Source organism: Cloeon dipterum, chromosome 4, assembly GCF_949628265.1.
Source record: "Cloeon dipterum chromosome 4, ieCloDipt1.1, whole genome shotgun sequence".
NCBI lineage: Eukaryota > Metazoa > Arthropoda > Insecta > Ephemeroptera > Baetidae > Cloeon > Cloeon dipterum.
In genome coordinates this window covers 6,138,548-6,159,951 of record NC_088789.1, presented here as the reverse complement: position 1 = coordinate 6,159,951, position 21,404 = coordinate 6,138,548, and the positions used below count along the sequence as shown (strand labels likewise).

General features: G+C 42.0%; 1 protein-coding gene across 1 annotated transcript in view; it reads left to right on the top strand.

Annotated features, from left to right (window-relative positions):
• The first annotated feature begins 3,325 nt into the window (after positions 1 to 3,325).
• mirr (mirror) overlaps positions 3,326 to 21,404 on the top strand; it is a 39,370-nt gene continuing 21,291 nt past the window's right edge. Inside the window, exons 1-3 of the mRNA XM_065488117.1 lie at positions 3,326 to 4,287; positions 15,486 to 15,809; positions 21,178 to 21,287. Of these exons, the coding sequence (XP_065344189.1) occupies positions 4,204 to 4,287; positions 15,486 to 15,809; positions 21,178 to 21,287 (518 nt within the window). The 5' untranslated portion in view covers positions 3,326 to 4,203. The remainder of the gene's footprint in view (positions 4,288 to 15,485; positions 15,810 to 21,177; positions 21,288 to 21,404) is intronic.

Here is a 21,404-nt window from a genome sequence, read left to right as displayed (position 1 = left end):
TTTTCTTAGTGTGATTTCAAACAAAGAAAAACTATGTGCATGGTGAATATGTCCTAAAAACTGTTAATTTAAATTTGCAGAATGTGGCTTAGGTTGAGGTTGATGCTTTTAACATTACTAATCTTTCAGAATTGTTGCAGTTTTAACAACTTTCTTGAAAAATTGAAGTATACTTTGCCATTTCAAAGCAAGTTTCGATTCCTCTCGAAAACATCTATGTGTAAGCTGTGGGCTTGGGAGACGAAATAAAATAATATTTTTTTAGTATTAGGATAGACTTGAACCGGGCCTTCATTGCCACTTCAAAAGCATGCACAAATTTTACGGTCATTTTCACTGAAACTGTATACAATGTACCTATAAATTTGTTAAATAGGATGTCTAATTTTTTTAGTTTCTTTCGTAATGGGTAAGGTATGTTACTGGTTGCTGCATGAAAAAATCTGTAAATTGTTCAAAATTTCAGACAAATTAAACGTGCATTCCGTATTTATGTGCTTTGTGCTACTTACAATTAGTTAATATTATTAATCAATATGCGTCTTGAGATTCTGAACATGGCCATTATATAAAGGCAGCTCTATATTGAGACATTAAATTTAAATAAAGTGAATTTACTTTCTTTTGAACTGATGAATCCTGACTTTCTTTTCAGAGAGAGCGGGATGATATATAGGCTACCCTCACAGCACTTCTGCTCGGCGGCACAGTTCTCAACCCTCGGCAAGGCTCATATATATGATAATATATAAATATTTATGTTGCAATATGTTTTTTATTTCTATAATCTGGGCTCACTTCAACTTCGTGCTTACCAACGCCTTCATCAAGCTATCCGCATCAGACTTATTTTTTCCTAAATGTAACTGTAATTTTGACTTCAGAGAATATATTGTACTTTTTGTTATTGAAGAGTTTCAACATCTATAATCCTACGGCTGAAAATAGATATTAGCGCAGACAAATTCATGTCTCTGTTTAAAGGTGAAAGAATCAATATTAATTCGGCATATGGCGTTCTCGCGGAGGGCAGCATCCCGTGTGTGCTTCTTTTCCAAAGGCAAATAATACATCGGCCTCTTATATCCTGGGGAAGGTTATATTGGAAAAAGGAAACTTGTGTTTCTATTCCATAAGTCGGTGCTCAACAAATCCTGACAAACTGCAACGGTGTTAGTAAGCCCCTTTATATCGGCACATCTGAATAGTTTATCGATTCCTTTATCACTCAGCAGCCGAGGAAGAGTGCGAGTCTCGGCGAGCCCTTTTCCCTCCTCGCATACGCCGGCACACATACACGCGGGTAAAATGCGCAGGGGAAGCAGGATATTTTGTTATATTGGAAACGGGTGCTCGCACAAGCACAAAATAAGAGAGCGCGCGGAATAAACGGCACCTTGTCGAGATTGAATTGAAATCGCTTTAGTAGAAATTGCTTTAAAGTAGCACGACCAAAAGGGGGAAGAAGCGATTTTTTCAGTTATTCTTTTTATTGCATTTCTCCTGCGGTGAGAAAGTTCACGGCGGAGATAATTACTTTTCTGTTCATAAAAATGTTACTCCAAAATAGAGGTGCCAATAAACGTGTGCAAAAATACGGGTAATTTGCATGGAAATTTTACAACTCGCGGGCACACATTATAAAATATGGAAAGGAGCACCGAGACACGTTTTACTGTGGGAATTAAATTGTATTCTCGGTGTGCGAAGAACAGAGTCCATAATAAAGTGAGAGGGAGCCTAATTTCAATAACAATAACGCCGTGCATGGCAAGGCTCCATATAAAAAGGTTGAATACCAGGAAATTGGCGCTGATACGTCAGTTGCATGCGAATAAGCGAGGACAAAGGCGAGGAAATTTAAATGCCGGGACGCGGCTTTTTAATTGCGGGGACCGCGAAGACAGATACGTTTAAGGGTGCATGCTGCTTGCTTGGGAGTGCCGGCCCGACTGGCCGAGTGAGCGTGCCGCCGCGGAAGTAGCGAAAAGGGCTGCGCTGGAGTCGGTGTGCCCGCCGGGGGTGGTGTGCGGTGCGCGACACCCACGCTCGGCCTCGAGTGTCCTCTAGCCCTGCGACGAACTAATAATAAAAAGCTGCGCGGCGCGATATTTCACACCAGCGAGTTTTTCTCTTATTCCTGACGTGAGACGTCCTCCCACGGAATGTCGGCGTACTATCACCGCCGCCGCGTCAGAGAGCTAGCGACACTTTTTGCCCTGCTCACGCTGCTTCCCCTACCTTTTATTATAACCAACGTGAGTATGTGTGTGCAGCGTATGCGACGATGATTATATGGATGCCACAGAGAGAGCAGTCAGAGCCCCCTTCTTTCACTCTTTTTCTAAATACTCCCACCGCACTCTCCCTCCAGTGTTTTGGTTCCATGATAATAAACGCGCGCGCGACCCCTCCCTCCGCTCTTTAACACCTTTTTTATCCCTCTTGTTAATCAAGGCTCCACCCATTTAAATAATAACCTCCCTTATCAATAACACCTGCCGCCCGCAAGTACCCCTCCAAGTGAAAAATTTCATCAGAGCTTGCTGCCATCTGGAAAATTTTTGAGTACCTCGCTAACCTCCAAACTCCAAAGTCGAAATCACTCGCGCTGCAGGTTGCTCCAATTCACTTAATTAAAGGCCTAGGAAACTTTAAATATAATGTGTTTGCTTCAATTTGTGTTTGCAGTTTGGAAGGGACACGAGTAATTCAAATAGACTTGAACTTCTCTGATTTCCATAGTAATTTAATCTGTAGAGCCATCCAAAATTGTTTATTTAACACGATGTGCTGTCGCAGTTGCGGCTGAAAAGCCTTTCTGATTTATTTGGCTGAATTTGAGCTCAGCAAAAAGTGGCAGAACGAGCGGCTGCCGGCGCGACGCGAAAGTATTGAATTGCCGACATTATCATCTGCTGGTATTGAATAAAGTGGATAAAAAACATCTTGGCTGTCGTCATTTTTTATGGTTCTGGTTGTTGTAATGGCAAGCAAGTAACCCCTAGTTCACATGAACACGAACCTCTGGTGGTAACACGAGTAAGCAAGCTGTAGTCTCTTATTGATACAAAAAAGAATAACATGCGCGACACGATTGGGCGAGACGCGAGTTCGCCGAGTATAAAAGGGCGGAGCGAGGAGTCGCGGCGGAACCTATCGGGCCGACTTTACTTTTCGCTAACTTGCCTCGGGAGGGGAAAAAAGAGGAGAAAAATCGCGTGGTGGGGCCCCCGGAGAAAAAGAGAGGGTGGGGGGCAATAACAGGCAAAAAATGCGCGACGTGCAGCCCTATCGATAGGATGGCGAGGGATGCAAAGTACTCGGGGGTGAAATAAGGAAGGAGAGCCGGCCTTTCTAACGTCACTCCTTGCCGCCGTGTCCGCAGCACTGGAAGCCACCCGGCCGGCAATTGCTATATTATTTTACTACCACACGGAACGCGCTGTTTCGTGCGTGCGTGCGTGCGTCCCCACCGTGTGTGTTGTGCAGCACTCGTTGTCAGTCAGTCGTACAACAACACGGACACTCGCTGCCTGGCAGGCGAGCTAGAGCCAGAGAGAGAGAGAGAGAGAGAGAGAGAGGATCCTCAATATTTAAGTAGTGTGAGCTGCAGTGACAAGAAAGAAAAATTACGCGGCGGGTCCCCCCTCCCCGGGCGCGGCGCCTTCTTGGATTCTGTTATTCAGTAGCAGTCGGACTCAGGAATCAGCAAGACGTTGCTCCCTGGCCCTGCTGCAACAGCCGGTGCGAGTGTGTGTGTGTCGCCGTTGTCGCCGCAGGGGCGGAGGGGAAGCAGCGGTAATGAGAACCACCCTCACCTGACTCTGCAGCCAGCCCTGTTCGGCAGCAACATCTTGTAAAAAGGCGAGAGCAAGGAGCCGGCCGGTCGCCGCCGCCGACGACGTGTGTTTTCGTGTGGGGGTGCAACGGCAGCGGCCAGAGAGCAAGCGGAGGATCAGCAGTCAGTCACACGGAGCGACCCCTCCCGCGGCACTTGCAGCGCCCCGAGCACGGCCAGCACGCGGTCACGCTGCTCGGCAAGCGGCCCGCCCGTCGCCGGCAAGACGCGCACCGCTCTCTCGAGCTCCGCATTCATGTGTCGCTGCTGTCAACAAGTTGCCGAGGATTGTCCGCAGTTGTTGTGACGCCTCGGCGTCCCGTTGTTGTGAATCGAAAAGTGCACGGCCGAGGACAGCTTGAATGACCGCTACCATGTCCCAGTTCGGCTTCACCCCCGCCACGGCTGCCGCGGGGTCTCCTCCAAACTCGTCAAGCACCACGCAAGTGAGTAATCGTCGCCGTCTCCTTAAATTTGCCGTTTTACAAGTTAATTTCAATGGTGATAACGTACGCGGCCACAGTAAAAAACTCTTTATTTTATTGAGGAAAAAGGTCAAGAAAACGATAAGGGGCGGGCGTTTAGGCGGAGAGCTCTTTTCAATTTTCCTAACGAGCGCGGCCAAATTGAAAGGCATGCAGGCACATAATTATAGGGTATACTCGATATTCTCCGTCCGTTGCTGGTGCTTGTATAATTTTTACAACTGTTTGTTCAAAAGCACCGGCGATAAGACCCGACAATGCGTGATCGCGAACACGCAAAATCAGCGAAGGCTGTGTGCGCAAATTTGGCTAAATGCAGCCCAATTATCGCAGACGATAAGTATCAACACCTGCGGGCACGCTAACCTTCGTTTTGTTTCAGAAATGTAGCTGCAGGAGAAACTGAAATCATTAGTTAATGTTGTTTTCTCTGTGGTTTGTGACAGAATAGATGATGACATTTAAAAAAATCAGGAAAAATTAATTTTGACATTTGTAGGAAGTGACTTAAAATTATTAAAATATAATGATAGATGTTGAAGAACAAACACGAAAAAAATGTTTTTTATGATTTGTGGGAATCAAATTTTTATTTATTCATTATTCATAAATGTTCAATACATAAACAAAAAAAATGAATGAGAGCAACACTCCACTGCATTCATCCCCTTTTGTAACTTATATTCTCTATAGCAGGTATATAGCGTTGACATAAAAAATGTTAAATATTAATGATTATGAAATATATGTTTACTTTTTGAACACTTTTTACCCGCAAAATATTCATTCAGACTTATTAGGACAACCGGTTGGCTCTCATCCACTTTAATGCTGTGGAATATATAATATATAATATTAGTTAGGATTAATTATAAAAATGTAATATATAAAATAATGTTATATGTTAACTCAAAAATTAACTTATTAAAAATATAAATTTTTATAAATTAGTTTTAATAAATAATAAGCAATAAATTTTGCTTACTAAAATGTTTTATTTTATTTTGAATTTGCACTATTTTTATTGGCATTTATTTGTATTACTGATGTTTAAATTACAAAACTTATATAACTAATTAATATAATATAAATTTTTAAATATGTATAATTCGGAACTATATATTAAAAACACATCCTATGATATATTTTCATTGGCGGATGCTTGATACCGATAATTTGAACCCTACCTGCATTTGATTTTTTTGTTTAAAAAGTGCAACCTTTGGCGGGGGTTTTATCTTCACATTGGATTAATTCCCAAAGTAAATGCGAATCATGCCAACCACTGAAGAACAGCAATATAGGTGTTTAAATCTCATTGAACTAACCAGCGAAAGTGTACCGCTTTTTTGCAAATTTAATTAGCAGTAATGAGTTTTCGAGGGATTAGGAGTTGTTAGGCTAAAATTTCAATTAACAAAAACTCTAGAAACTGCGCTGGCCATTGTAGCAAGCTGAAATTCAACCAACTTGTTTCGCAGTGAAAAATGGACGTTGAATAATTCTTTTGAAAAATCCATTGAAACGGAGTAGCGCTCGACTGGTGAAACACTTTGTACACATTTGCTGCAATTTGAGCTGTTAATCAGGAAGTGAAATGTTACATTTCCACGCGCGCGACTTTTCACAGGCCGGCGCTGCGTACATTTACAAAAGGCAGCAAACGTGTGTGTGAGTTAGTATATATAGCGCGGCATTGGTACATTGTGCGGTGCGTGGATGTGTGTGTGTGTGTGTGTGTAGAGCTGCTTTTTCATACTTTTGCCGCGATGAAAAGGGCAAACGCAACAGGATCCCAAAAAATATACTGAGGAAAAAAGCAGTACTCTCACCTCTCTGGCCTGCTCTGCTCTGACTGACAAACGTGACTCTCTGCTTTTCACGTCTCTTGGTGACAGAATATTCCGTGATGCTATTCAGCCGCACTCAGCAGTCACTCACTCGCTTTTCCATTTATTAAATTGGCCAAAAATATTTTTGTGTGAGCCAGCCGAGTATGAAATTACAAAAAGAGAGCACGGCGCGTTTGTGTCTGTGCGCGCGCGTGTGTAATTCAATAAGCGCACGATGATTTTTCTCCCGGCTCTTGACGCGCGCTTTGTCCGCTCCCTGCGCCTGCCAAAAGTGCCGGGCGCTTTTATTTTACAATTAAATTGGCTATTTTTGGCTGCGATTCACAACAAGGGCCCGAGCGCAGTGCAACGTCGATAGCGTCACTTCCGCAGCACCTGCGAAGAAACGACGAATGTGTAACTCTTTATTCGATATTAAAAAAGAAATCTACTTCCGAAGGCTATAAAACGGCCCCGCACGACCGTCCATTCATAATATCGCATTGTCAGGGTAAATTTCTTAATTAAAATGCGATGCCTTTGCCTGCGCGCTTCGGAAAAGGCGCTCTTGACCCGCGCCGAGGTGCATTTTTAATTACTCTGTCGGAGCGCGCATCTTGATATGGAAGTTTTATATTTTATTTGCAACTCCTTGAGTTCAGTGCCGTTTATCGCGAGACATTTCAGTTTAACTGCATGTTTGTTTCAACGGCTGAGGGTACTTAGTATTCACCAATAATCTTGAGATCGCGTTTTAAACCGAGAGAGTATATTAAAATTAATCAATGTTGGAACTTAGTGTGCCGTAACTCCTTCCAGGGATAATTTAAAGCAGTGTCTTTTTTAGAGAAAAAAACAAGGCAATTTTCTTCTTAAAAGTAAATATAATAAGTAGTTTGCAGAAAAAATTGCTGGAGTTTCAAAAGAAGATGTTAAATCAGGCTATTGACCTCGGAAAAAATAATTTAAAAATATATATTTCAAAATTCAGATTCGAGGAAAATATCTCACGTGTAATTTGAATAGTTACAATCTTCCGATAGTAAAAAATATTAATAAAAATAAAAGGAAGAAATGTTGCTGAGATAATGTCTGTCACATCTGTTTTTATTTTAAAATTGTCTATAGGGAAACGATCGGAAGATATCTTGTCGACAAGATTTCTTATAAATCGATTCACTCAGACACAATCGCTGGATAAAGGGACAGCAATAATTTAATTTTTAATTTACTCTCCCCATTTGGAAATGTATAATGTTATTTCGATTCAAAGATGAGCATTTTTAAGACCTTGGACTTTTAATAGAAACGTGGAAGTAAATCTAAAGAATTTCTCCTTATAAAAGGCATAAAGTGAAATACAAAATGAAGGCATAACAGTTTCACCCTTGTTACCGTGAATATTCGATTGAGAAGTATAGTTTTTTATTAATTCAAAACAGTATTTTATTCTTATCTGTGACAAAGAAAAAGCAGTGAAGGATTTACAATAAAATTCAATCACCAATGCAATAAAATAATAACGTTATATTTAACAAATTCTCGATAGGAGCCCGGACGGGTGGGAGTAATTCCCCGGGCGCGGAAAATCAATTATCACCGCGGCGGTATCAGCGCGGCAGTTACTCGTCGTCGCCCACCAGGTGCTGACTGAGAGATACAAAAAAATATTTCTTCCCCCTGCAGTATGCAGCTCGTTCTCCTTCATCTGTAGCTCCCATTTGGTTTTCATATTAATATCCATAAAATACGATTTTACCAGTTCATTACTTTATCGGCGAGCACGTTTCTTCCGTCGTCTGCTCATCGAATATTGGGGGATGACTGCTGGCTTGCATGTTCTGCATCGTGCCGTGTATTAAAAATTCAAATCTGGCCCTCGGCGCGCTGCTCGACGAACAGAAGATACGGATTGTTCATAAATCAGAGGTAATGTTTATTTTATAGGCGGCAGATAAGGGAGTCTGAAAAAGAGTCTTCATATTTCTGCTCTTTGATGAGACCGTATAGAATATTTTTTCTATAATGTACACACGCAGCAGCAGCAGTATACATATCAAACGCTCGCTGCTGCTGCTGCTGCTGCTCCAAGGTATACATATATGGGAGAAAAACGCCACAACCGATATTTGTGTACACACGGCACACACACAATATTGGGAAGAGACCGCGCCGGCTTTCTTGCTCGGCAGCAGCTTTAAACGCGCAGAGCTGGATGCTGATAAGGCCGTGTGTGTGCTTTATTTATTTATATAAAAGGGCTACTCGCTCGCTAGCTATAGCTAGCCCGACACACACACCGTTCAAAACCAGACCTGTCGCCCAGGGTGACAACAACAGCCACCATTATCGACTCGAGCCTCTCTCCGCAGCAGACGCGGATGGTGCACGCGGCGGACACCAAAGCAGCTTTATAGGGTGTGTCTTTGTGAGACACCAAATCCGCTCTTCTTTTTGGCAATCTGCGATGTGTGTAATTGGAACCGTATCCAAATAAAAGCCCTTTTTCGGTGTAGCAAACGCTACTAAAACAAGGTTGGCTGAAAAATAATTATTATAAGAAATGAACATATATGGTGCTAATTAGTGCTTTGCGCGGGTACAAATTTTCAACCCAAACCCGCACCGAACCCGCTAATTTCGTACCGCACCCAAACCGCACCCATATCTTTTTCAAAATTTGAACCCGCACCCGCACCAACCCGCACTACGCCAACCCGCACCCGCAATCCGCCATATTGGATTTGCAAAATCTAGACCCGCACCCGCGGGTTTGGTGCGGGTTTTGCGGGTTCAACCCTCAAACCCGCGACCCGCGCCAAACAGTTGAGAAAACCCCGACTTTCCAATTTTTGCAGGTTTTGCGGGCGTTCAAAGGTCAAAATCTGAGAATTTTGAGTACTTTATAACTTTGCTCAGGGTAATCCTAGAACAAAAATTAAAAGACCCGTAAACTCGTCTCAACAAGGCAAACAACTTTTACACTGACCTCAAGGTGGTAGGTCAAAGGCCAAGGTCACAAAAATTAATTTTTGGAATTAAAACTTAAATTTGAAAATAAATATATCGAAATTTTGTATTTTTGTTCAAAACCATTTTGTAGAACACAAAAATTAAGTTAAAAACGTTAAAATTTGGAATGGCGTTTTTCCTATTTTTTTTTTAATTAAAAATGAAAAATTCGAAAACCCTTGTTTGTCGAGGTAGGTAAAAACGGTGATTGACCAAAAAATGTCGACTTCAAATCATCCGAATTTCAAAAACCACCTACCGTTAGACTCCTCTCGACATCCCTAAGTGCACTAAAGGGGTATAATTCGATTTTATATTTTGTTTTATAATTGCGACAAGATTTTTAGTGCAGAATTCGAGATTTGGTGCTCATCAAGCATTTTATTGCACCCGTCTCGATAAAAAAAACTTTGTACACCCGAATCTCGGATTGTGGTGGTCCTATTTACAAAAAATACGTACCATAAAAATTTCAATATATTCATTTTCAAATTTGAGTTTAAAATCTAAAAATTAATTTTTTTTTACCTTGACCTTTGACCTACCACTTTGAGGTCAAGATAAAAGTTTTTTGTTTTGTTAAGACGAGTTTACGGGGTTTTTAATTTTTGTTCTAGGACCACCCTGAGCAAAGTTATGAAGTACTCAAAATTCCCATATTTTGACCTTTGAACGCCCGCCAAAGCCGCAAAAATTGGAAAGTCGGGGTTTTCTCAACTGTTTTTTCGGTCAATTAGGGCAAAGTTTAACGCAAACAAAAATTCATCAAAATCCATCGACCCCTGGACAACAATTTGTTGAGTTCAGAGATTGTGGCTCAATTACATAAAATTTGCGGGCTTGCCGAGTCAACCCGCACCCGCACCAAACCGCACAACGCCAACCCGCACCCGCAATCCGCCATATTGGATTTGCAAAATCTGGACCCGCACCCGCGGGTTTGGTGCGGGTTTGCGGGTTCAACCCTCAAACCCGCGACCCGCGCAAAGCACTAGTGCTAATAAATATTTGGTTTTCAATAATAACCTCTGTGTTCTTGTTCGTGTTTGCACCTATTCAGCATGCGTGAATTAAGCCACTAGAGGAATATCTGGAATTTTCATTAATGATGGTCCTTCTGTGGCAACAGAAGTCCTTCACAAGACTAATAGACGTTAAGTTGCCGATGAGGCTAACAATAAATCACAGAAGATGCTGATGTTTACTCACTTGTATAGGAATCGTTTGATAAAAAATATGTGTTGAATTGATGTTAAAATTTAATTTTTTCCACAAGGGAATTCTGAAATATAAGCCTATACAAGGAATATAATTTAAAAAATTTAAAATCCTCGCGCTCTTTGAAAATATCTGCCGATTCACTTACACCCCTATTTGACGGCGAGTTGGTGAGGTTCAAAACCAGGTTTGCTGATGAGGCCTCTGCTGAGATTGCACGGCCGAAATAGAAACACAAATCGGTGCTTGGATCAATTTTGTTGTTAGTCTTTCTCATTTCAAATTATTTTTTGAATTATATTTTAATTTCCAGGTGATACAGTCTTAGAAAAATTCCTCCCTCCATCTTGAGATTTTAATTTTTAAAACCTTAATTAAAAAATTGTATCAAAATAAAATATACCGAATAATTTATGGCCATGATGATGAGCGAAATATCTTAATAGGACTGCATTGTTGAAAAACAGAAACTATCGCAAAATCTGTTTTGTTAAAATTTGAATAAAAAAGGATAAAATCAGAAAAATCTCCAGTAGATGTTTTAATGAATTAGTGCTGACAGCGAATACATTCTCGGTACGACAATTCGTCCAGAAGCAACTGTATATGTTAAATGCAATTATATATTATTTTGTATGTTTGAAACTTGAATCAAAATTTGCCAATTCAAATGATTTATGGAGCATTGAAAAAACTTTTATTGACGCGTGCAAACAAGTTTTGCCTAAAAGCGGGCTTAGCGAAATGACTGCTGATAATGTGCATGCACGCGGTTTATGTATTTCTGAGTAAGGCTTTCCTTGTTTTCGCTCATATATTCCGCACCGATCCGCGCGCACCGCGATAATTGGGTGTATATTCGCGTTTGTTCTTGTGTGTGTGTGTGTTATTGCTGTTTGGCTGTTTGTATTCGTTTAATCAGCTCCCATCCTCGTGCTCCGCCAAAAAGCAAAATTGTGTTTTCCTGTTATCAACTTGTGTCCGCGAGCAGTGTGAAAAAATAATCTCTGCTCGACAGGCTCATTTTCAGCGATCAGCAGCAAAAGTCCGAATTGAGTGTGTGCTGCATATTAAGTTGTACACAATTACAAGTGTTTGTTCGAAAGTCCACTCCTACCACTCTCGAGGTCTATTTTGTAATCAACCGCCTGCTCTCGACTTGCTCACGGAGAGTACAGAGAGCGACTGTATAACACATCAGGAAACTGAAATCTCCGTTTCTCCCAAATTCGCAGTCAAATAATAGGGAAACAAAAAAGAAGAACGCTTGTCGGCGCCTTTTGATTCAAGAGGAGGGACGTGTGCGCTAATTGTTTTGCGCACTCGGCTGAGGATGTAATTGAATCGCGCATCGTGTAATGAGTGTTGAAAATGCGTCACGAGCGCGATAGCAAGTGGCGAGAGACGTGGACGCTGCTGCTGCTAATAATAAATCATTAGAACGACATGAAAAAGTAGCTTATCAGCGGCACTACTCTCGAGTGTGCGCGGCGGTGATTTTTATTGATATAATATCAGCAACTTGTAATTCGTCTTAATCGCTGCTCCAACTACCGGCGGCCTCCTTTGCGCACAGCTCCTTTGTATTCACTTGCGACGCCGCTGCGTGTTAACCATCGTGTGAATCGGCAAAATTCCCTTCCCGCGTGTTCAGACAAAGTCTCAAAACTTATCATTTGGTGAAATAAATATTTAGGACTCGTGTTAAGAAAAGTCTATTTTTTCTATTTCAAGTGCAACTCGGGTTTTATGTTCAAACAAGGCCGCACTATTATCTCGGATTTCTAGGTCTCGTTGTGTACTTTCACGAAGAAAAGATAAAATATAATCAATTTGAATAATTATTATTCTAATATTAATGACCAATAGTTTTAGTTTTATTTAGAAACAGAAAAGGATAAATTATATTAGAATTGGGACATGAAAGTTTATATTTGGCTTCTTTTTCAAGTTTGAGTTTGAGCATGAGTCACATGTGTGTATCTTGGTGACGGAGCAACTCGGGCTTAATGAACCGAAATAAATCCTTTTTCGAGCTAAGCATCCCTGTAGGGGGTGGCGTGTTGACAACTGAGAGAACCTGCTGGTCTCTCTCGTACTTGAGCACATGAGACCTTTTCGCGTCTGGCGCCAGGGTGATTCTTATCTGGTGCGCAGGAGACTTCGCCCTGCGCCGCAGAAAACACGGCCGAGTGCGACAGCAATTATTTTCACCGCCGGCCCCATTATTTATTTCAAGAGTAGCGCTTGTTCTGTGTGTGTATTTCGGCCAGCATTGGGCAGGGGCAGTTTCATTGTTCCAGCCGGCCATTAGAATGCACTCACCTTTGCTCAGAGCTAACTGGCCAGCATTTATTTATTTTATTTATTTGGAACATTTTTTTTTGATAAGGAGTTAAAAATTTCACTTCTCTCTTTTTAAATTTACATTTTAGCACCATGAGTTTCCAGTGTTTTTAAGGAGAACTGAATGCAAAACACATTTTTACGCCTCTACAATAGGAAAAACGATATAAGTACGAGGATGGTATATACAGCGTGTAAACGCAAGGGCGCTCACTTTTTTTTTTATTTTCGCAATTCCAGCTTTGTAATAGCGTGAAAATTTTTTTAAAAAAAGAGGTTTCCCGCCCTCTCAGCCATGCAGCAGTGGCAAGCTCTTATTTTGCAATGCGGTGCGTTTAATTTTCATTTTATAGGCTGGCCGTCGAGCTGCGCGGCCCCTAAAAGCTGCTCTTCTCTCTGCTATAGCAGCCGTCAAAACGAAATTCAACCCCAAACGAGCGTGGAAATTATATACGCGCGTTTGGCAGCATAAAGCGGCGAATAAAATGATGAAATGAGCGTACATACAGAGCTGAAAAGGCGGCAAATGTTTGCTCTCGGTGCGCCGGATATGCGTGTGCGAATTTCACACCATCAGCGGCTCATTCAAAATTACTGACAGCGCACTAAATGGCTCACCGTGATTTGTGTGGCCAAATGGGAATGATACGCTTTGATCCTGTGCTCAAATTTCACCTCTGGAAAAAGAGAAACCTTTCATTAAGAAAATTGTATCAATTCCAAACCAAAAATGAAAACACTTTCTGTATATAGGGTGGTAATTAATTTATTTTCCATTTTCAACGGAGTGCTTTAGTAACACACTTCAAACTGTTTGTAAGAGAAAAAGATATGCGACAATACGTAAACAATTACTGAACATAAATATTCGAAAACACTGATTAATGAGCGTGCAGGCGTGTGTTTAATGGAATTAACAAATTTGGTTTTTGATATGAAGACAAATAATCGGAAAGATTTTAGGTCACTCTGTTTGTGATCGTTTTCCCCATTTTCACAACATTGTGCGGTCGTGGCAGCTCTAATCAAGTTAGAGCAACAAAATGCACATCATTCCGAACATCAATTTACCACGAATCGAGAGCAACATCCGCTTGCATGCGAAATACATTTTTCATCGGAAACAAAACGATGAGCCTGCGTCCGCAACAAATTAATTGCGCGCAGTCCAGCCGAGCAAACATGTATGGCCGACGTACACTGCACACACACACCCACCAATTGTGCAATATTCCTGGCAATTATGTCCGAGCGGAAATCATAATTGCACTCACATTGGAGTCTCCATCGCGCAGTGTTGTGTCCCGATATGCACCGAAAAAGCAGACGAGGACATGAACGCCAAGTGCGGCGGTGCGGTCGGCGGTGTGCAGCGGCAGCGGCGCCGGAATTATTAGCAATGCAGGCGACGGTAATTGGATTTGAGCGTTTCTGTGTCGTCCTCCAGTGCAGCTCAGTGGCGCAGAGAAGTTGCTTTTCAAATATATTTCATTTATACAATTATTTCTGCTCCGGCTGCGCAAACAGATTAATTCTCAGCGCCAGATTGCATCTTATTATTAAGCCCTGTTTTACAATCAGTTCAATAGATCGCGTGGGCTCGATTCCAATTGGCTCCGTGTTCTAATGTATCGAATTGTTGTGTAGAAAGTAAGTGTGTGCGCCGCGCAAAACAAACACACACGACGAGACGCTTTTAATTTTATTATTGAGATTACATGCATACACGCTTTAATGCGCGCGGTGATTGCAAATCAGGCCAGTTTTTAATGACCATAGGCGCGACTGTTCTAATTGATCAGGAGAAAGTCGTTACGTATCCACCCGATCGAGTGTACCCACAGAGCGAACGATAGAATTGAAAAAATTCTTTCGGTAATGTTAATAATATAATTTACAGAAAAATTTTGCTCTTATGCAAAAATGACATTCGTTATTTAGGCCAGGTGGGCGGTAGTTCTGCTCGCTGAAGGACGTTTCAAAACTCGAATAAAATTCGTTGTAATTTTATTTTATATAGAGCGGAATATTTCACATTGTCTATGTAGCGAGTCTGCTTTTATTTTATATTTTATAAAACTCGTATGCTGCGGAGCGGACGGTGCAAAATCGCGAAATTTCCATTGGCTATTGCATAATTGAATTTCCAAATTGCCCCACGTCAACGTGTCATTATGTTGTAGTTGAGAGGAATGAAAATTTTAAGCTTGTTTTTATTGCAATGTTAATTTTTTTGTTTTAAAATTCACATTAGAAAATTATCAATCCATAGTATGAAAAATCCCTCTGTGCAAAAAATCTGAGTCCCAAAAAACCGAAAATTAAATTAAAAAGATCATGTCCACATAATTAACAATTATTTACACATCTATTTAATTTAAATTTTTCTTACTGCGTTGATTTTTAGATTTTCAACTCTATAGAGAACGATATGAATTTCAAACTTCTTTCTAAAAAGTACTTCGGTGAGTTATTCCACATCCCTAGCGAAAATTGTAAAAAAATCTGATGGCTCAGGCACGTATTCCACGGTTTTCATTATTTGGTTAGGGAGAAAGTGACCTATCACTGCGTTTGCAAACATTGTGACAATCGAATCAATATATCCATTCTATTTTCTCGCAACTGTTATAAAAACATTTCCAACTTGTATCAAGCCACAAAAGTGAATTACTCGGTATATTTGCTGAATATGTCACTGTTGCCCACTTTTTATGTTCACAAATAAAGTTGCGGACGATGTTGTTGCAGGTGGCCGTCTCCAGTCCATCTCCAGTCGCGGCGTCATCGTCGGCGCCGCCACCAGCCGGCAGCCCTCCTGTGGTTGCTCCAGTTCCTTCGGCAGCGGCCGCCCCTGGCCGCTGCTGCGATTCGGGCCGGCCCCTGTACACGGACCCGATCACCGGACAGAGTGTTTGCACGTGCCAGTATGACCCGCAGACGCACCTCCTCAACTATCAAAGACTGGCCACCGCCGGCCTGCCGCTCTCCATGTACAGTGCCCCTTACGGAGAGCAGATGGCTGCCTACTTCCCATCCCTCGGCGCCGCCGACCAACCTCCCTTTTATGCCGCAGTGAGTACACAATTTGTCTTTCAATGTTAATTTCAGAGACTTGATGTATCAATTTAATTTAATTTTTATTTAACGACATATAATCAAATCAGTGAGGAGGCTTGGTACTACTATATAGATTTTCTGACCTATAGGTCAGGGACGGTTCATGAATAAAAAACGAATGAAATTAAATATATATCACACTAAAGAAAACTAGTTCTTTTCAAATGAATTTGCAAGGGAAAATTTCATTTAGCTGGGAGACGGAAATATTTTTCTATAGTCTTGTGCAAGAATTAAACCATACTATTCAACAATAAAGTTATAGAGCCGTGCAATCGGACATGTATTTTGCTGATTATGCATTCTAAATATTTCTCGATTTGTAAATATGAGGGTTGAGCACGGCGGTCGGTTACGTGGACGAGAAATAGCGTGTGTGTGCAGTGTGTGTAATATAATTCAGGCATGTGAGCATGTGTAACGAGCACTGTTTTAATACCAAAGTGAAGACTTGTAAGCTCGCTCGCGGGTCATGCACACAGCCGAGGTCTTCGTCCGTTTTGTGCACGTCTTTTCAAATTTCGCGCCCAGCCGGCCGGCCGGCCGGTTGGGGCGATTTTCGCTTTGGTGACCCCGTTGGGCGCGACACGGTGTAACGACACTTGTAATGCGTATATGGCGACAACAATGCGCGCGCGTTTAATGGAGGGCCCATCATAATATAATTAAATAATCGGCCCGCCTTAATTGGCGCGCATCGAGTCGACCATTTAGGCGACGCAAATTAGGACATGCCATTAATGAACGCGCACGCAGCTGCTTGTGTGTGTGTGTATGTGTGTGCATAGCCCGGTGTAGTTGGAATATAAACAGCAGCGCGCAGTGCTGAGGCCGTGCATGTGGGCAGAACGCGGTAATTTGGCGTTTTGCTCCTTAATTGTATCACACCGGCCGGTTCCGCGATAAAATCGGCCGAAGAAACCTGGTAGCCGCCTCTTCGCACCGATTCCAGAACATTTTCGCGGGTATTTCGCTAATTGGATGGTTTCCGGCCCTACGCACGAACTGGAAATTTGCTGGAGAGCTATTAAAGGCCAATTTTGAAAGCCGTTCGCACTCTTAGTCATTGCAAAGGGGGATTTTTTTTTAAATTTTATTGCCAGTCCGCACGGCAAAAATAACTCTCAAAATTGAATTGACGTGTGTATTTTTTCCACTATCTATACTGATAGAAAGACTCAAAAAGTTTTTATCTGTCGGCAACCTTCAACCCACGCGGCACGAGAGATCCCCTTCCCTGGTGGAAATCGTAAAATTATATATTATTTTAATTTTCAACATTCAACGATGCATGCTGAACAAGCTGTTCGACAACCTCCTCCTCCATTATAATTATGCCCTAAATCAATATACAAAACCCGACGCTTTTTTCTCTCCATTTCATTATTTATCACCGCACGCCGCAATATCTAGATCATAATACAATTTTGGAAACATGCTGGCCGAAATTTATTGGCCAAAAGCAAACAAGGCTGACTGCTCGGCGCTTGTGTTATTTGTGTGACGCAACGAAACACCTTTGCTTCGCTTACGGTCGCTGGCTGGCTCGCGGTGGATATAGCAAAGTTATTAGTATTCATGCTGTGATGAAGTGGGATTATGTCGGGGAGCCCCATAGATTATTACAAACACACACAACACCGAGGTGTCTCTTTTATGGTTGATGTGCGCGTCTCGCCTCCACCAGGCACACCAGCCAGCAGAATGAGAAGCCGCAATTAACCGTGTGTGCGCATCAGCTTTGTTACATGTTAAGCAGCCGGAAATTTGCGTATATGAGAGTGTACTTATACATACACACACAACACCATGCACATACAAACGGCGTCTTCATTTCAACCTGAGAGTGGTATCTGAAGGTGACGTGCACTTCCTACTGCAATTAGCCAAGCGTTGAAACACTCGAGTGGAATTTTCTTAAAATGATATTAAAATAATAGCCGATGATACAATAGTCAGTGATTAAAGTGTAATTGTGCGCTAATATTTTTATTGTTTCGTTAAGTTTGGGCAATGACTTCCGGCTAATGTTTCCCATTTGAATTATTAAAAAATATTTGCAGGAAAATTAATGAAAATATTAAATAAAGCTACGAAATAAGTATTATTCTCTGTGCTGATCTGAATGAGGATGAAGGCTAAAATTGAACATTTTTGGATAAAAACTTTTTTCCCACGTGATTCAATCAATGGTCAAAATTGAGACGAGCCGTAAGTTTCAAACAATTTCAGGCTTGAAAAATATGTTTTTTCGTATAACAATTAAAAATTATGGACGTTTCAATTCGTATTTTTCTTATTTTTAACTATTAAAGATAAATGAAAATTTATGTTTGATTGATTGTTGCATAATTTAGGTTATGTGTATATATATTTTCATACCGTCAGAAAAATGCAAAGCATTATGATCTGCACACTGCATTTAAATTTAGAATGATACTTAACTACCTCCAAAACAAGTTAAATCTCAGTGCTACTCTACAGCAAATAAATTTCTGACGTTTTTCGACAAGTCGGGCCTTTAACGGTCCTGAACGGCACCCTAATGTAAGTAGAGGTAATTTGCATTAAGTCGCCGTTTTTCTTGCGCGGGGCAACGGCGGCGCAGATGCTGCGCCGCGTCGACCACCTTGAAGCCGCCGAATTTGGCCACTTTCCGGTTTCGCCGCGCTTAAGACTGGCAGATTTTTTGTGTGTTTAATCCGACTGAGAAAGAAAATCCCCTGGAAGTTTTGGACAAAACGAAAGGTTTTTATTCACTGAGGTGGCGCGTTAATACCCGGTAGCAAAGGATTGGGCGGCACACACCGCGTTGGGAGCTTATAATGACGCTATATTGAGTTACAGCCAGCACCGTCCTTAATTCTTATCTCATCTGAATATCTTCGTCCGCGCGAGAGCAGGTGCTGGCTCGTCTTCTTCCCGAGCCGCGCGCGGCCAGCGGCGTTAAACTTATTCAAATGCAGATTCAAATGCACACAAACACACACACCACCTCCACCGCCTTGTTTTGCACCGGTGCCGGCCGGCGCCGGAATCCCGTTCTGGAACTATCGCTCCTTTCCGGACCCTTTCTTCGACACGGGAATTGTGAGGTTTCCCAAAATCTGTCCGGGTCACGTCGCGTCTCGTTAGCATCACGCGGATGAGTAGGAAAAGGCCGCTGAATCGAGATGAGAGAGGCGCTAGTTAGGTGTCTGGCCGAGGTGTATAAAAGTCTCTCTGTCTCTCTCTATGGTAGGGTGTAAGGTGATACTTATTCATGTCGTCCCTTTTATATTACACACAAACACACTGAGTAGAGAACCGCCGCCGAGGTACTGTACAGAGGACACCATAAATATTGGGAATGCGTGCATTAGATCGGCAGCATCCTTAATTTTATTTTATGGCCCTTATCTTCCCAGTGGCATCTGCCCGACACGAAACTCACATATATACAGCCAACCCCTACCCTTCCCTGCATTTCGGAAATATAAAAAATATCGCCTCTAATAATCCATTTTATGGCCGTTTTCGCCGATTTTTGCGCGCGAGCCATGCAAAAAGTCATGTAAAATTAATAAATGCGCGAAACAAGGCCAGGTGCGCTGGCATCGTGTGTGTTTTTATTGCTTGATGATAATTGGACTTCCCAGCCGGCTCTCTCTCTCTCTCTCTCTCTCTCTCTCTCTCGCAACAGCTAAAAGACACACTCAATTTTGTGCGATTCAGAAAATAAGTTGCGCTCGTAAAATATTGTCACCGCAGACGAAATATTTTGTTTAAATTGCACGCCGGGGCAATAAAAAACGTATCTGGCTCTTAGAGTGCGTTTTTCCACGATTACACTGTCGAATTACCACACCACCTGTCTCGGGACATTTTTTGCACTCGCCTATCACATTGTTATCACACCGCGTTTTAAGTGTTGAGACTAAAAGTATAAATTATGGTTTTTACCGCGACATTCTTTTTGATACTCGCTCCTTGTAATGAGCTGTTATTTTTTTTACTAAATTGCCAGCATTCAACATGAGTTTTTACACTCAAAATGTTTCAAGGTCTGGAAGCGAAAGTTCAATGGAATATTGCAACCTGAAACGCTAAACACACATGCATGCAGTTCAATGAGTGCAATCTGATTGTCAAATGACTGACGTGTGCATGAGTCCTTCATCGGCTGGTTTTACGTGGCAAAGAAACGGATTCAAATCTTTATTGGCCGACGAGCAATAACCGCGCGCACGAGGATAAGTATGAGCTGAAATATTGCCGAGAGATCGGCCGTGCACGATGCATTCTGCCGCGCTTCTCTGTGAGTTATTGCATTAATTGAGAGTGCGTGCGTGGATGAATGTTTAGCTGCCGCTCGCTCGGCAGCAGAATAATATAATAAAAGGCCGTTGGTTTGTCTTCTCATCCACTGCTCTCGCGCGGCAAAGAAGAGGAAAATAAAACAAGCCCTCCATGTATCACACGAGTCTTTTAACCTGCACTCTCTTCTCTGCTGTGTGTGTGTGTCGGTTTATTTATTATGCGCTGCAAACAGAGAGCCATTAACTTTCTTATCGTGTAAATTTATAAAAGGTACTCTTGTTGTTTTGTGTTGTTGTGTCGGCCGCTCGCTCGCTCGCGAAGGTTGCACAAAAATTCTTCATTAGATGATAATTGAATTCAGCCCGCAAAGTGCGCTGCTTTCAAATGGAAAATTATTGCTTCCGCCTTCCCTCCCTGAAATTGAATTTTTTCCTAAAAAGCAAAAGCGCAGCTTACCCTGGGTGAGATAGTGAAGGGCACTGCCAGACTAATTTAGCTTTCTCACCGAAAATTTGTAGAGGAAATATTAATTTTCGACACTTAATTACCAGCCGATACCGATCTAATTAGCCGGGCTCACGCGCGACTACTCATTAACCGCAATAAAAACTAATAATCGATCAGCAGCTGCGAAACTTGACGCGTAATATCAGCACATTTTAGCCGGCGCTGCACTCGTGTATCCATAAGGGAAACTGTTAAATTCTTTCAGAGTGTGACATGCAAACCAGCAGCCTGTCAAAGAATTTAAAGAGACACGCGTCAGACAAAATGGAATTGCCCCTATCGCCAGCCAGCACAATGTCGGATAGAGGTAATTGCCGCTGTGGAGCCTACAATCATCAAAAATTAGAGCAGTGCTGGCCGTTATTATGTCATAATGCGCGCCTCACACTTTTATTTTATTTTTGTCTCTATATGCTGCACGCGTGTTTTTAATTGCCCACCCTTTGGGGAAATCGCCCTAATTAGACAGCAGGTGCTTTGCCACCCCTTTTCACCGTTCGCTCATTTATGTTTTCAGCCCGGTGGTCTAGATTTGAAGGACAACTTGGCCGGCGCGCCGCCAGGGTGGCCCTACCCCTCCGTATACCACCACTACGACGCTGCCTTCGGTGGCTACCCCTTCAATGGGTGAGTAATATACACCATCCCTTCATATTTTGGTGCTTGAAGGGTCGAAAGAGTTGCAAGAAACATAAAAATGAACGAGGGCAGGGACGGGTTTTTGAGACGTTGAAAATATTTAAT